At 34.7% G+C, this 15,696-nt stretch overlaps 1 protein-coding gene across 3 annotated transcripts in view; it reads right to left on the bottom strand.

Moving 5' to 3' along the window:
* VRK2 (VRK serine/threonine kinase 2) overlaps positions 1-15,696 on the bottom strand; it is a 94,525-nt gene that overhangs the window by 44,857 nt on the left and 33,972 nt on the right. For all 3 annotated transcript variants that reach the window (XM_028496664.2, XM_007126740.4, XM_007126741.4), the window contains exons 3-7: positions 11,482-11,531; positions 10,733-10,802; positions 8,817-8,904; positions 7,101-7,206; positions 5,806-5,898 (exon numbers count right to left, since the gene is read on the bottom strand). In XM_028496664.2, the coding sequence (XP_028352465.1) occupies positions 5,806-5,898; positions 7,101-7,206; positions 8,817-8,904; positions 10,733-10,802; positions 11,482-11,531 (407 nt within the window). The remainder of the gene's footprint in view (positions 1-5,805; positions 5,899-7,100; positions 7,207-8,816; positions 8,905-10,732; positions 10,803-11,481; positions 11,532-15,696) is intronic.

Below are 15,696 nucleotides of genomic sequence, written 5' to 3'. Positions count from 1 at the left end.
CAGTAAATTAACGATATAAAATGAATGCATAAAAATCATTAACTTTCATATACACAAACAATAATCACTTAGACGATAAAACAGTAAACTAAAACTGCACTGACAGTACAAACAAAAATGGTTTAATATTTAGGAATAAGTGTAACAAGAAATGTGTAAAACTAATATGAGGAAAGCTTTAAAATACCTCAGAAGATACAAAAGTAAAAACTGGTGAAATTCAAAAACATTCCCTGTCGTTGAATAGAACATCTATAATCATAAAGATGTCAGGTTTTCCCTAAATTAATTTAACAAAATTCCAATGAAAATGCTACACAACAAAATATAGAAAAATATGAATAGCTAGAATTACACTGAAAAAGAAAAATCTACGAGGCACTACCAGCCCTACCAGATATTAAAATACACTACAAAGCCTCAGAAATTAATGCACTAGTATGGCAATGAAGCATAAATAGACAGTCAAACCAGAAGGATTCAATGGAAAATACATGAATAAACTCAAGTATGTATGGAAATTTAGTATATAATAAAGGTGGCACCTAATATCACTGAAGTTTTTTTATTTTTAATAAATATTGTTGAAAACTTGGAAAATCATTTAGGAAAAGATAAAATTTGGGTGATGCCTCCTGTCATGTAAAAGAATAAACTCTAAGTGAAAAAGAGGTTTAAATGTAAAGAATGAAATCATATAATAAAATTCATATATACCTGTCTGTAGAACAAGGTTACTAACCATGACTCAATATCCCTAGTAAATGAAAGATTGATAAATTTGACCACATTAAAAATTTAAAAATTCATCTTCTACGTGACAATAAAACAACTATAATCAAAGAAGAAAAGTCAAATTGAGGGAAAATATCTGCAAAATATGTAATAGATTAATGGCTAATATAATTCATATCTAAAGAACTCTTCAAAATCAAGGAATAAAAACAAAAAAATGTTAGAAAAATGGGCAAAAGACATGAGCAGACAATTCACAATAAATAAATAAATAAATTTTAAAAACTGGTCCTTTTTATTTACAGCAATGAGGTAATACAACGCCTGGATTTATGCTCCCAATTCATGTGGGATAAATAAAACAATAACTTTTAAAAAACCTACTACTAGATATAACTACACATCTACTATAATGGCTTAAATGTTTAAAACTAATGAAACCAAGTGGTGGCAAGATATGGGGCAACTGGAATTATCCACATTGCTGGTGGGAAGGTATAATGGTGCAATTACTCTGGAAAATAGTGTGGTGTTTCTTTTAAAGTTAAACATACACTTCCACACAATCCAGAAATTCCACTCCTAGTTATTTACCCGGAAGAAGTTAAAATATATGCCTATACAAAAACCTGTACGTGAATGTTTATACATCTTCATTCATAATGGTCTAAAACTGGAAACAACACAAACATCTATCCAGAGATAAACAGATAAAGAAACTGCAGTAGTTTCCAATGGACTACTTTATCATTAAAGAGGAATGAACTACTAATGACCTACAGCATGGATAAATCTCAGAAATATTATGCTAAGTAAAGGAAGCCAGACACAAAGAGTAAAAACGTATAATTCCATTTATATGACATCCCTAAAAATGCAAAAAAAAAAAAGGGGGCAGAAATCATCTCCTCAGGGTGAGAAAAGGGGACTGACTGAGAGAATTTCTGAGGATGATAGAAATGCTCTCTCTTGATTATAGTAGTGGTTATACAATATACATGTGTCAAAACACATCAAACTATACATTTAAAAGGATGAATTTTACTGTTTGTAAATTATACTTCAATAAACCTAACCTTAAAAAAGTACGCAGACTTTTAAAGGCTTTTAATATATACTTCCAAATTGCCCTTCCATTAACTTAATTTCTTCTACTACTCCCATTTAATTTACATTCCCACTGGCATTCTACAAGTGTCTGCACCCTCATCAGCCTCAATATCATCAGATTATTTTAAACTTTTCCTATTTGATAAGTTATTTTAAAATGTTGCCTCACTGTTTAGATCTGCATATCTCTTAGTTTTTAGTGATGGTGAACTTTTTTTCATTTCTCAGGTAGTCATATTTCTTTTCTGCTCATTCTTTTTAATCATTATTTTAAGAAATTACTTGGCGTTTTTCTTATTAATTTTCTTAAAGCTTGTTATATATCCTAAAATATCTGTCATAAGTATACTTCCCAGATTTTCACCTGCCTTTCATTTTTCAATTTTTTAAATATACAGATATCTTAAAATTTGAAATTTCACAATTTTTTCTATGATTTTGGGGGTATTTTTATTTAGAAATTTCTTTCCTCATGTACAGTTCAGTTAAATATTCAGCTAAATGTTTTCTAATTATTTATAGACTCAATTTTTTAACTTTTTAAATCTCTGTTGATACAGTGGCTAATAGCCACATGTGGTTTTGTAAATGTAAACCAATTAAAATTAAGCTTTTTTCCTAGGTTTCTTCTAGTTGTATGGTTTCAGGTCTTACATTTAAGTCTTTAATCCATTTTTAGTTTATTTTTGTGTATGGTTTAAGAGTCCAACTTCATTCTTTTGCATGTGTATATCCCATTTTCCCACCACCATTTATTGATGAAACTATCTTTGCCCCATTGAATATTCTTGGCACCCCTGTCAAAAATTAGTTGATTGTATATGCATGGCTCTCTATTCTGTTCCATTGGGCTATGTCTGTTTTTGTGCCAACAGCATACTGTTTTGATTATTATAGCATTGTAATATCGTTTGATTCAGGAAGTGTAATGCCTCCAGCTTTGTTCTTTCTCAAGATTGTTTTGGCTATTCAGGGTCTTTTGTGGTTCCATACACATTTTAGGATTGTTTTTGTTTGTTTTTTTTGCGGTAAGTGGGCCTCTCACTGTTGTGGTCTCTCCCATTGCGGAGCACAGGCTCCGGATGTGCAGGCTCAGCAGCCATGGCTCACGGGCCTAGCTGCTCCGCAGCATGTGGGATCTTCCCGGACCGGGGCATGAACCTGTGTCGCCTGTGTCGGCAGGCGGACTCTCAACCACTGCACCACCAGGGAAGCCCAGGATTGGTTTTTTATTTCTGTGAAAAATGCCACTGGAATTTTGGTAGGAATTCCATTGAATCCGTAGATTGCTTTGGGTAGTACAGACATTTTAATAATGTTAATTCTTCTAATCCTTGAGCACCGGCCTTGGCAATGATTTTGCAATTGAAACCAAAAGCATAGGTAACAAAACCAAAAATAAACAAGTAGGACTACATCAAACTAAAATGATTCTGCACAACCAAGGAAACCATCAACAAAATGAAAAGGCAACCTATGGGATGGGAGAAAATACTTGCAGACTACATATCTGATAAGAGGTTAATATCTAAAATACTTAAGAACTCATATAACTCACTTGCAAGACAAAATAACCCAATTCAAAAATGGGCAAAGAACCTAAAGAGACACTTTTCCAAAGAAGACATACAAATGGCCAACTAGTATATGAAAAAGTGCTCAACATTATTAACCATCAGGGAAATGAAAAATTAAAACCACAATGACACAACACCTCACACCTGTTAGAATGGCTATTAGAGATAAGTGTTGATGAGGGTATGGCAGAAAAGGGAGCCCTTGTACGCTGTTGGTGGGAATGTAAATTGGTACAGTCATTATGGAAAACTATGTAGGTTCCTCAAAAAAAAAAAAAAAAAACCATTAAAAATTGAACTACCATATGATCCAGCAATCCACTTCTGGGTATGTATCTAAAGGAAAAGAAATCATTATCTTGAAGAAATATCTGTATTCTCATGTTACTGCAGCATTATGAAAAATAGCCAAGATACATAAATGACCTTAGTGTCTGCTGATGGATAAATGGATAAAGAAAATGTGGTATACATATGCCATGGAGTATTATTCAGTCATAAAAAAGAAAGAAATATGCCACTTGCAACAACATGGGTGAACCTAGAGGACATTATGCTAGAGGATGTTATGTTGAGTGAAATAAACCAAGACACACTGAAAGACAAATACTGTATGATCTCAGTTATATGTGGCATATACAAAAATGAAACTTATAAATCAGAGTATAGCACAGTGGTACCAGGGGCTGGGGCGTGGAAGAAATGGGGAGATGCTGGTCAAAGGGTACAAACTTTTAGTTAGAAGACGAGTAAGTTCTGGGGAACTAATGCCCAACATGGTGACTATAGTTAATAATGCTGTAAACTTCGAATTTGCTAAGAGTAGGTCTTAAATGTTCTCACCACAAATCACAACAGAAGGTAACTATGTGAAGTGATCAGTGTGTTAACCTGATTAATCACTTCACAATATATATGTATAATAAATCATCACTTTGTATACCTTAAATAAATCATGTTGTACAACCTAAACATAGGCAATTTTTGTCAACTAAACCTCAATAAAGCTGGGGAAGAAAGCAAGATGAAAAAAATTATTAATTAGAATTAAGTTAAATTTAAAATTCAGTTCTTTGGTCACACTAGTCTCAATATTTAAGACTATTTTTTAGAGCAGTTTCAAATTCAATTTTACTAAATGTAGAGCAATTTCGGTAAAACTGAGTGGAAGGTACGGTAAGTTCTCATACACCACTCTCCCCTCCTCCCAAATATAGCCTTGCACACTATCAACATCCCACACCACGGTATTACATCTGTTACAACGGATGAACCTACACCGATACGTCATTATCACCAAAAGTCTACAGTTTACGTTAGGGTCCACTTGTGGTGTTGAATATTCTATGGCTTTTGACAAATGTATAATGACATGTATTCATAATTGTTTCACTTCCCTCAAAGTCCTCTGTACTCTGCCGATTCATCCCTCCCTTCTCTCTAACTCTTGGCAATTGATGTTTTTAGCACCTTCATATTTTTGCCTGTTCCAAAAGTTATTTAATTGGAATTATATAGATTTTCAGTTAGTAATATGCATGTAGCTTCCTTCATGTGTTTCCATGTCTTAACTGCTCATTTCTTTTTAATGTAGAGTACTATTGCATTGTCCAGATGAACCACAGTTTATTTAACTATTAAAGGACATCTTTATTCAAGTTTTGGCAACTATGAATAAAGCTGCTATAAACATCTGTGTGTAGGTACTTCTGTGGATATAAGTTTTCAACTCCTTTGGGTAAATACCAAGGAATTTAACTGCCAGATCATAGGTTAGAGTATGTTCAGTTTTGTAAGAAACTGCCAAACTGTCTTCCACAGTGGCCATACCACCAGCAATGAATTAGGGTTCCTGTTACTCCGCATCTTCACCAGCATTTGGTATTGTACTACCCACATTGCCAGTGCTTAACAGCCACATGTGGCTAATGGCTCCCATACTGGACAGTAACATACAGGATATTTCCATCATCACAAAAAGTTGTATCGGCAATGCTGCTCTGTTTAAAACTTAATTGTTTATACAGTGGAAGAAGAACTAAGGTGACAGCCTTTGTTTTTTTTCTCTGAATAAATCCATCCCTTCTCTCATTGCATTTTGATGTTTTTTGTTTATATTTGCTCAGAAGTTCAAATCCCTGCTCAGCCACTATATGTCCATTAATAAATTATTTACCCCCCGCCCCCAGTCTCAGCTTCCTCATCCTAATCACTTATCAGTTTAGTGCATTAAATTAGATAAGCAAGATAGGATAAATTACAACACTCATCATGTTAAGTCCTTATTTGCAAACTCTTGCCTGTTAGGAGTTTGTTTTTTGAATGTCTCAGTATGGTACTTTGAGGATCCTTACTGAAGGCAAAAGCTTAATACTGTATTTACCTGATGTGGATTTCTGTAACCCAAAAGTAGATTCGCTGCTTTTATATCAGCATGAACATATTCATTTTCATGTATATATTCCAGTACATCCAACTGTGAAAAGAAATATATAAGGTTATACTGATGTCTATTTAGAACTCCTGATCAACCTGAAACATTGTGAAAAGAGAATAACATGTATTTTTTTCACATTAACAATGACAAAATGATGTATTTCACAATTATGCATTTATCTATTCTAAAATTATCACATGTGCTGGTCGCTCATCCTGGGAAAAAGGTGAATAAAAGGATCCTCAAATATCAAGTGTTTTAAATGCACCTCTGATGGAGAGGAAGCCAAGACTCAACAATGCCTATGCTCCTGACAGCACAGTGCCCAAATCACACTGTGCAAAGAGGAAAATTATGATAAAATCAGAGACCTAAAGTGAAATAATCATGATGCCCACTCAACAATCCCTCGCCCAAGCAATAATTATAAATAAGTTTTGGGGGCTTCCAGAACAAAATCCCATGTCCATGATCACAGAGAAAGGCATTCTCCCTCTGTGGAGTAACAGAAAACACCTATGCTTCATCTCTGAAACCCTTGAGACTTGCATGTTACCTACGCCTAGTGCTCAATAAACATTTGTTGGCTGGCTAGAGGATGGATGAGAAAATTAATGAGTTCTGTTTGCCACATCCCAACCTGGCATGAGTAGTCACATTCTATCTAAAGTGGAAAAAATAAAATGGAGCTTAGGCAAACCAAACACAAACAAGATAAGACGAATACGTGGTATAAACAAAATGTGTGCATGGGTGCTATTAAGATTTCATTGCTTCTTATTTGGCAAAGTATATATTATTCATTGCCACACTAATTACTGCCACCATCCCAAACTCATAATAAAAACTTTATAGCACCCCCTTACCACCACATGTGTAGTATGGAAAATAATATATTTTGCCATACTTTGCATTGTTATAAATGTAACTGACAAAAGAGAGGTTATTCTTATAGCAATGCAAGCTTGTTCTGATATGTAAAACAAAGCTGTGAGAAAAAAAAAAATCAGACTGTAGAACCAAAGCCTAATTGAGTTTGTAGTGCCAAACACAGCACATTCTGTCACTTACAGAGCCCACTGTTATCAATTTCACCAAAATAGTATCTACGCTCAATAAATGACATTTCTAGGGCAATAATCCTTCATTCTCTGATAATTCCACAAAGGGCAACAATTTGTATGTTGTAACAAGTAAATAATCTGAAAATGGAGCATGGGAAATAAGTCATTCTTTCTTACCATTCGGATACCTAGCTGCAGGACAGTTGACTTTTTAAAAGTACCATTCTGGTCTGAGATCTTCTGCAAATCTACTCCCAGTCTTTCCATTACCATAAATCTGTAACTATAAGAAGGAGAAATCAAAAGGAGATGTTAGAATAGCAATGCTGAAACTGTCTATTTATGAATTTGAAACAATGGAAAAATACCCCCAACTTAACAATAAAGAATGATGCAATCTGAACCATTAGAGAATGAATGTATGTTAATAATCTTCCCGTTCTTTTGCAGAAACATACTAAGTATTTACTTTGCAGTTAGTTTTTGAGTAGAAGAGCACGCTGTGCTGAACCACTCACACTGTCTTAGAACATGAAAAGAGAAGTCTTTCTAAATTAGTCTTGAACTTCATTTTGACTCCATCACCTTCTTGCCATATGGCCTTGAGCAATTATTTTTCCATATAGAAGATTTTATTTATATTTGTTTCTTGACCTTATAAAATCATATTTACTTTCTCTATACATTTATAAACATGTGTTTTCCTAAATGTACGTCTTTCTTTTCTTTTCTGTTTGGGACCGATCCCCGCCCCTTTTCTTCCCTTCACTTACATACCCATATCAGCCCCTACTCCACACAAATACATATAGGAATTTTTGTATTTTTTTGACAAAAATGCAATCTAATTATACGAACTTTTCTGCATCATACTTTTTTCAATATTATCTCATTGAAATCCTTCCAAATCAACTGGTAGAGCTCTAATTGATTCCTTTAATGGGCTGCATAGTATAACATGATATAGACGTACCATGCATGGTTTACTCAGCCATTCACTCCCCTATAGGTAGCCCTTTACTTTGTTTCAAGATTACTGTTTGTTCCTCTTTTTTTAAAATTTATAGCATTTAAAGACCATTTAGACAAAGCACTGACCTCTGAGCCTATTTTCTCACCTAGGAAAAGAAATATTATCACCTATCTTAAAAGGCTACTGAAAGAACAAAATGGGTACCTAACAAATGACATTTTTTAAAAAAATCACTACTAATTAATTATTTATATGTGATGACTAGCCATGTTTGGTGAGTTTAAAAATATTTCTACAAATTTTTGGTTGTGCCTCTCCTCAAGAGATGGAGCTTAATTAGATATCCTCTCTTGAATATGGGATAGACTTAATGACTTGCTTCTAGCAAAGAGAATACAATAGAAATGATGGGCTATCACGTCTAAAATTAGATTACAAAAGGACTGTGACTTTCTTTTTGGATGCATGCTCTTGTGTGTGCTCTTTCTCCTTCTCTCTCTCTTTCAATTACTGCAAGCCAGCTGCCATGCCTTTATGACACTCAGGCACCCGCAGGAGAGACCTACATGGTGAGGAAGTGAGGCCTGCCAACAATCATGTGAGAGAATTTAAAAGCTGATCCTCTTAGGCCTGCCAATAGCCACATGAGTGATTTTGAAAGCAGATCCTTCCCCAGTCGAGCCTTGAGAAGACTACAGCCCAAAAGACATCTGATTATATCCTCATGAGAAGTCCTGAGCAAGAACCATCTAGGGAAGCCACTTATACATAGATAACTGACCCACAGAAACTAAGATAATATTAGTTTGTCATTATAAGCCACCACATTTTAGGTCATTAGTTATATAGCAACAAATAACTAATAGACCACATGAGAAATAGTTACAGGACAATATTTGATTATAATAATTCCATTTTACCTTTTTCCCTTGAATTCAGTAATACCAGATCCATAAAACTGAGGAATTCCTAAATAATCAAGCTGTTTGAGTTCTATCCATTTTTTGACTGCAAAGACAAATTTCACAGGAAAAAAGGTATACTTTTTTACAAAGGTATTTCTTACTTTTGCATAGATACTTAAACTTATTTAGCTAACTTAAATAGAAATTAGACCTTCCTAAAAACATTTTTTAAAAATCAAATATATCTAGCTAATAGTTGCAAATTCTATTTACCACTATAATTAACATAAAAACATACACAGATTTCTAACATTTTAAAATTTTAAGTCAGTTATAACCAAAACAAAAATAGTCATAGTCACTCTACTCAATACTCTGTAATGACCTATACGGGAAAAGAATCTAAAAAAGAGTGGATATATATATATATAATATATATATGTATATATGTATAAATGATTCACTTTGCTGTATAGCAGAAACTAACACAACATTGTAAATCCATTATACTCCAAAAAATTTTTAATATAAAAAATAAAATATGCAATAAAAAACAAAAATAGCAGTCATAAAATGCATTGATATCATTTACACCAATGTTTCTATTCATTAAAAAAAGTCATTTCCTTATATGTTTGTTATATTTTTAAATATAAAATACGTTAACCACCAAAGGATCAGTAGAAAGACAGCTTTTTCTTCTGTATTACTAAAAGTCTAAAACCACAGTAGTCAAAATAAATAAATAAAAATGAGGCAGAAAAATCATCTTACTCTGAGACTGTTGTACTGAAACTGTTTTGATTAAATTTTGTTTAAAAAAATCAAATCCACTTAAATAATCAGGCAGCTTATTTTTCATTTTTCTACCATATATACTTAATGTTTAAGACAGCTCTACTGATAAACAATGAAGTTTAATGGATCCTGTTTGTCACTCTGACATAGTTTAAGCAGTTAGTAAAGACTATAGTCTTTTTTTTTTTTTTTTTTTTGCGGTACACGGGCCTCTCACTGTTGTGGCCTCTCCCGTTGTGGAGCACAGGCTCAGGACGTGCAGGCTCAGCGGCCATGGCTCACGGGCCTAGCCGCTCCATGGCATGTGGAACCTTCCCAGACCGGGGCATGAACCCGTATTCCCTGCATCGGCAGGCGGACTCTCAACCGCTGCGCCACCAGGGAAGCCCCAAGACTGTAGTCTTAATGTTCACAAGGTTTCGTTAAAGAAAAAAAAGTTAATTATTGAGGTTAGACTCATCATTCTCTTTCCTAAACATAATGTAAAGGACCTTAATTATACTCATATCAATTTCATTTAAGCTTTACTAGTCCATCTATATCATACAGTGTTTATAACATGCTTTTTTTCTTCTTAGCTCTGCTCATATTTACTTCATATTCCAATCCTCTAACTGGTAGTTCTTATATCTGATATCCAGCTCCAATTAATTACTCAACATACAAATATTTGACATTTTTAACTTATTTTCTAAATCATCTTAATGTTTAATTATTTCCATATACTATGCCCTAATCTATTCTATGGTCATTCCTTTTGTTTATAATCTACTGCCCATTTTATTGTCTTTTCCTTATATCCTTTTTATCCAAATGGTTTTTTGTGAAAGAAACAATTTCATTTTACTATCTTTTATACCTAGAGAACTCTTGGTAGCTTAGATCAACAATCCAACATTTTATGTGAAGTAATAGAAATAACTTTGACTTGAAATATATAAGCAATTATGTATATAATATCAAGATTTGTATACCATCTGTTTTGTTTTTATATAACAGTTAACTGTATCATTTTACAATAAAAATTCCTAATTGAAAAGAATTTTCCATAAGGCCAGAAAAAGACAAAAATATTAACACCCACTTTAGCAAACATATATATGGAAGTAGCTTACTTTGCTAATTTTACTTACTACAGTCTTTTTTGGCCGCTCTTTGATAAAATTTAAGTTCTGAAAATAATGGGCCATTTTCTTGATATTCCTATAAAAGAAAAGAACAGTTAATTTTATTAGAAAAAAATTTTAAAGATGGAATTGGTATTTCAACTGTGAAAATGAGTATACATATGTAATATATAATAGTACTTGAATCACAAAAATCTCAGAAAAGCACTAAATAAACAAAGAATCTCATTTTTAACATTTTGTAATGCTATCTCTATACAGTCTTAAACATGAAAGTAGTCTTCTTATGGAAAGAACTTACTAAAAACACTGAGAACTGTACACGTACACAGACACTCAATGTGTACTAACATGTATAACAGGGTAGATACACTGCAAACTACCCTGGTGGTTCATTCATACATGAACCTTTACTGTGTCTACAATATTTTGTTCATAGTACTAGCCACAGGGGATACAAACAAAAATAAAACCTCATTCCTGCCTTTAAGGACTTTATCATCTAGAGCAGAGAGGAAAAGAAAGGGAGAAGACAGAGAGCTAGATAAGATACAAGGATGATAAATGTCAATGCAGAAGAACAAAATTCTCCAGTCTTTACATTTTAATAATGTGAAAATATATCATATTAGATGTATTGTTAATTAAAATTATGAAAACTAAGGTGAGAAACATTTTTACAAAAATGAAATGAATAAAGCAGAAAATAAAAATGTCAAATGTATGTGAAACACAAATTTAAGAGCAATACTTACCACTTTTATTACATGTCTTGCATCTCTATCTGGGTTATTTATGGGGAAAGCTGCAGAACAAAAGACAGTGAGGAAAACAACAGTTGTTCCCAATTACTGAATGCCTACTACATCCCAGACACTGGACTAAGAACCTCTTATGGTAGGTATCACCTCCATTTTATACAAGATGCTTCTAAGGTTTAACAAGTTGAATAATTTGTTCACGAAGTAGCAGCAGATTGGGGATTGAAACTCAAATCTGACACCACAGCCCACACTCTTTACCATAAACCATACTTAAATATTCAAACACAGAAACCAACAGATTATATCAATCACAGAGATCCAAAGGTAGGGGAACCTATTTTCTAGATATATAGCATTAAACCCAATAAATGATATATAGTATAATCCATTGATTGAATTTTGCTAAATTAAAATCTATGATAATTCAGAAGTGAACACTGACTCATTTTAAGTAGAAAGTTCAAAACAACTTCTACTTGGCAAAATTCTAAAATAAATCAAGTTAGAAAGAGAATAAAGTCTTTAAAAAATCATCTCCTGGCCCTAGCAATCAACTATTCCTAAATTAAAGAGTATGTATCTCATAACATAAGCTCATTTCAATTTCAAGTTATCTAACTTCATTTTATTACTTACCATTTGCATTTTAGATACAGTAATCCAACTTATGAAAATTCCACTGTTCAAATTCTTAAATCAAATCAATCATTTAATCTACATTATCTAAGTTATTAAAAGATTACTTTGTATTCAAATCTTGATAAGAGAAGTTGACATGTATATTTATTCATATTGTGAAGGTCTAGAATGTTGTCATTCAACTATTTACTCTTCATTCATTTATTCCTTTATTCATTCAACTAACCAATATTTATTTATCAAGAAGCTAGAATAGGTAAGGCACTGTGTTAAGTGTTTGTCAGGATGATGTTTAAAGGAAAGTGAAAGGATTCCCCCATCCCCCCAGCAAAGTCGGCCACCAAGTCCTGCCCACTGTCCACCACAAACCGTGTGGTGTTGCTCCAGGACCTTGATTCAGACGTGTATGCTCCCCCATCCATTAAACACTAATGTCTCTGTCACTAACTCTGAGCTCTATCTTCAGTCTTTCTTTTTCTTTTTTAACATCTTTATTGGAGTATAATTGTTTACAATGGTGTGTTAGTTTCTGCTTTATAACAAAGTGAATCAGTTATACGTATACATTATCTTCAGTCTTGAAGCTGGGCAAGCAGAGGCCTTGTAGGCCAGTGGGGTGCAGCTCAACAACCATCAAAGAAATAAAGATATGTGACAGGCTACTTAATCTTCAGTGGAATATGCAGATAGAATTTTTGGATTTGGCATGCAGATACCTTTGAGAGCAGTTTGTACCAATTAGTATATTGGAAATGAAAGAAAACAGTGTGTTCCTCCCTTTGCCATTGCAGAAGACATATGAAGTCCCTTATAACCATAGTGTCATAACTATGAAAGAGAAAAGCATCCCTTTGTGTTCCCAAAAAAACATGCTATTCCTTTTGGGATAGACTAGCCAAGCTGAACGCAGAGCCTGCACAACCTGTTCCTCCCCCAGCTTTGAAAGACCTCTGCTTTATAACAAAGTGAATCAGTTATACGTATACATTATCTTCAGTCTTGAAGCTGGGCAAGCAGAGGCCTTGTAGGCCAGTGGGGTGCAGCTCAACAACCATCAAAGAAATAAAGATATGTGACAGGCTACTTAATCTTCAGTGGAATATGCAGATAGAATTTTTGGATTTGGCATGCAGATACCTTTGAGAGCAGTTTGTACCAATTAGTATATTGGAAATGAAAGAAAACAGTGTGTTCCTCCCTTTGCCATTGCAGAAGACATATGAAGTCCCTTATAACCATAGTGTCATAACTATGAAAGAGAAAAGCATCCCTTTGTGTTCCCAAAAAAACATGCTATTCCTTTTGGGATAGACTAGCCAAGCTGAACGCAGAGCCTGCACAACCTGTTCCTCCCCCAGCTTTGAAAGACCTGATGGAAGCTATCTGGCTGGTCTGAGGAGCCGATGTTGCAGACATGTCCAGGTGCTTACAGGAAGGATAATCAACAATCAGTGAGAGGTGGAAGTGCACCTTGGCTGCCCAAGGTGCCCAGTGCCCCACCGCGGGTAAAGCCCGGGTACAGAATGTCGCCATCCTTTGCCCAATTTCATCAAACAAGCCTTCTGACAGGTCTCCCATCCTCTAGCTTTCTCCTGGCTTCAATCCATCTTCTCCAGGATGACCCAGGGGGAACAGAGTCAAGATGACGGAGTAGAAGAACATGGAGTTTGCATCTCCTCACAAGTACACAAGAATGCATCGGAGCAATTCTCACAAAGCCAACTACTGGGTGCTAGTGGGGGACCACTGACACCTAAGGGGATGGGAGGTATCCCTGTATGACTAGGCCAGGGGTTGGGCCTGAGCTCCTGTGATGGGAGCACCAAGTTCAAGCTGCTGGACTAACAGAGAACTTCAGGCCCCAGGGAATATTAATCAGTGTGAGCTCTCCCAGAGGTCCTCATCACGGCACCAAGACCTGGCACCACCGAACTGCCTGCAAACTCCAGTGCTGGACATCTCAGGCCAAACAACCAATAAGACAGGAACACAGCCATACTCATCAAAAAAAATGAGATGACAAAAAAATGTTACAGACGAAGGAGCAAGGTAAAAACCTATAAGACAAAATACATGAAGAGGAAATAGGCAAGCTCCCTAAAAAAGAATTCAGAGTAATGATAGTAAAGATGATCCAAAATCTGGGAAATAGAATGGAGGCACGGATCGAGAAAATACAAGAAATGTTTAACAAGGACCTAGAAGAACTAAAGAACAAACTAAAGAACAAACAGAGATGAACAACACAATAACTGAAATGAAAACTACACTAGAAGGAACCAATAGCAGAATAACTGAGGCAGAAGAATGGATAAGTAAGCTGGACAATAGAATGGTGGAAATATTTGCTAAGGAGCAGAATAAAGACAAAAGAATGAAAAGAAATGAGGACTGTATAAGAGACCTTGCAGACAACATTAAACACACCAACATTCAAATTATAGGGGTTCCAGAAGAAGAAGAGAAAGAGAAAGGGTCTGAGAAACTATTTGAAGAGATTATCATCGAAAACTTCCCTAATATGCAAAAGGAAATAGGCACCCAAGTCCAGGAAGCACAGAGAGTCCCATATAGGATGAACCCAAGGAGAAACATGCCAAGATACCTATTAACCAAACTAACAAAAATTAAATTCAAAGAGAAAATATTAAAAGCAGCAAGGGAAAAGCAACAAAGAACATACAAGGGAATCCCCATAAGGGGATTTATCAGCAGAAACTCTGTAGGCCAGGAGGGAGGGGCAGGATATATTTAAAATGCTAAAAGGGAAACACCTACAACCAAGATTACGCTACCCAGCAAGGATCTCATTCAGGCTGATGGAGAAATCAAAAGCTTTACAGTTAAGCAAAAGCTAGGAGAATTCAGCAACACCAAACTAGCTTTACAGCAAATGCTTAAGGAACTTCTCTAGGCAGGAAACACGAGAGAAGAAAAAGACCTACAAAAACAAATGCAAAACAATTAAGAAAATGGTAATAGGAACATACATATCGATAACTACCTTAAATGTAAATGGATTAAATGCTCCAACCAAAAGACACAGACTGGCTGAATGGATACAAAAACAAGACCCATATATATGCTGTCTACAAGAGACCCACTTCAGACCTAGGGACACTTACAGACTGAAAGTGAGGGGATGGAAAAAGATATTCCATGCAAATGGAAATCAGAAGAAAGCTGGAGTAGCAATTCTCATATCAGACAAAATAGACTTTAAAATAAAGACTATTACAAGAGACAAAGAAGGACACTACATAATGATCAAGGGATCAATCCAAGAAGAAGATATAACAATTGTAAATATTTATGCACCCAACATAGGAGCACCTCAATACATAAGGCAAATACTAACAGCCATAAAAGGGGAAACCGACAGTAACACAATCATAGTAGGCGACTTTAACACCCCACTTTCACCAATGGACAGATCATCCAAAATGAAAATAAATAAGGAAACACAAGCTTTAAATGATACATTACACAAGATGGACTTAATGGATATTTATAGGACATCCCATCCAAAAACAACAGAATACACATTTTTCTCAAGTGCCCATGGAA

Source organism: Physeter macrocephalus, chromosome 12, assembly GCF_002837175.3.
Source record: "Physeter macrocephalus isolate SW-GA chromosome 12, ASM283717v5, whole genome shotgun sequence".
In the NCBI taxonomy this organism is placed as follows: Eukaryota; Metazoa; Chordata; class Mammalia; order Artiodactyla; family Physeteridae; genus Physeter; species Physeter macrocephalus.
This window is presented reverse-complemented; position numbering and strand designations above follow the sequence as displayed.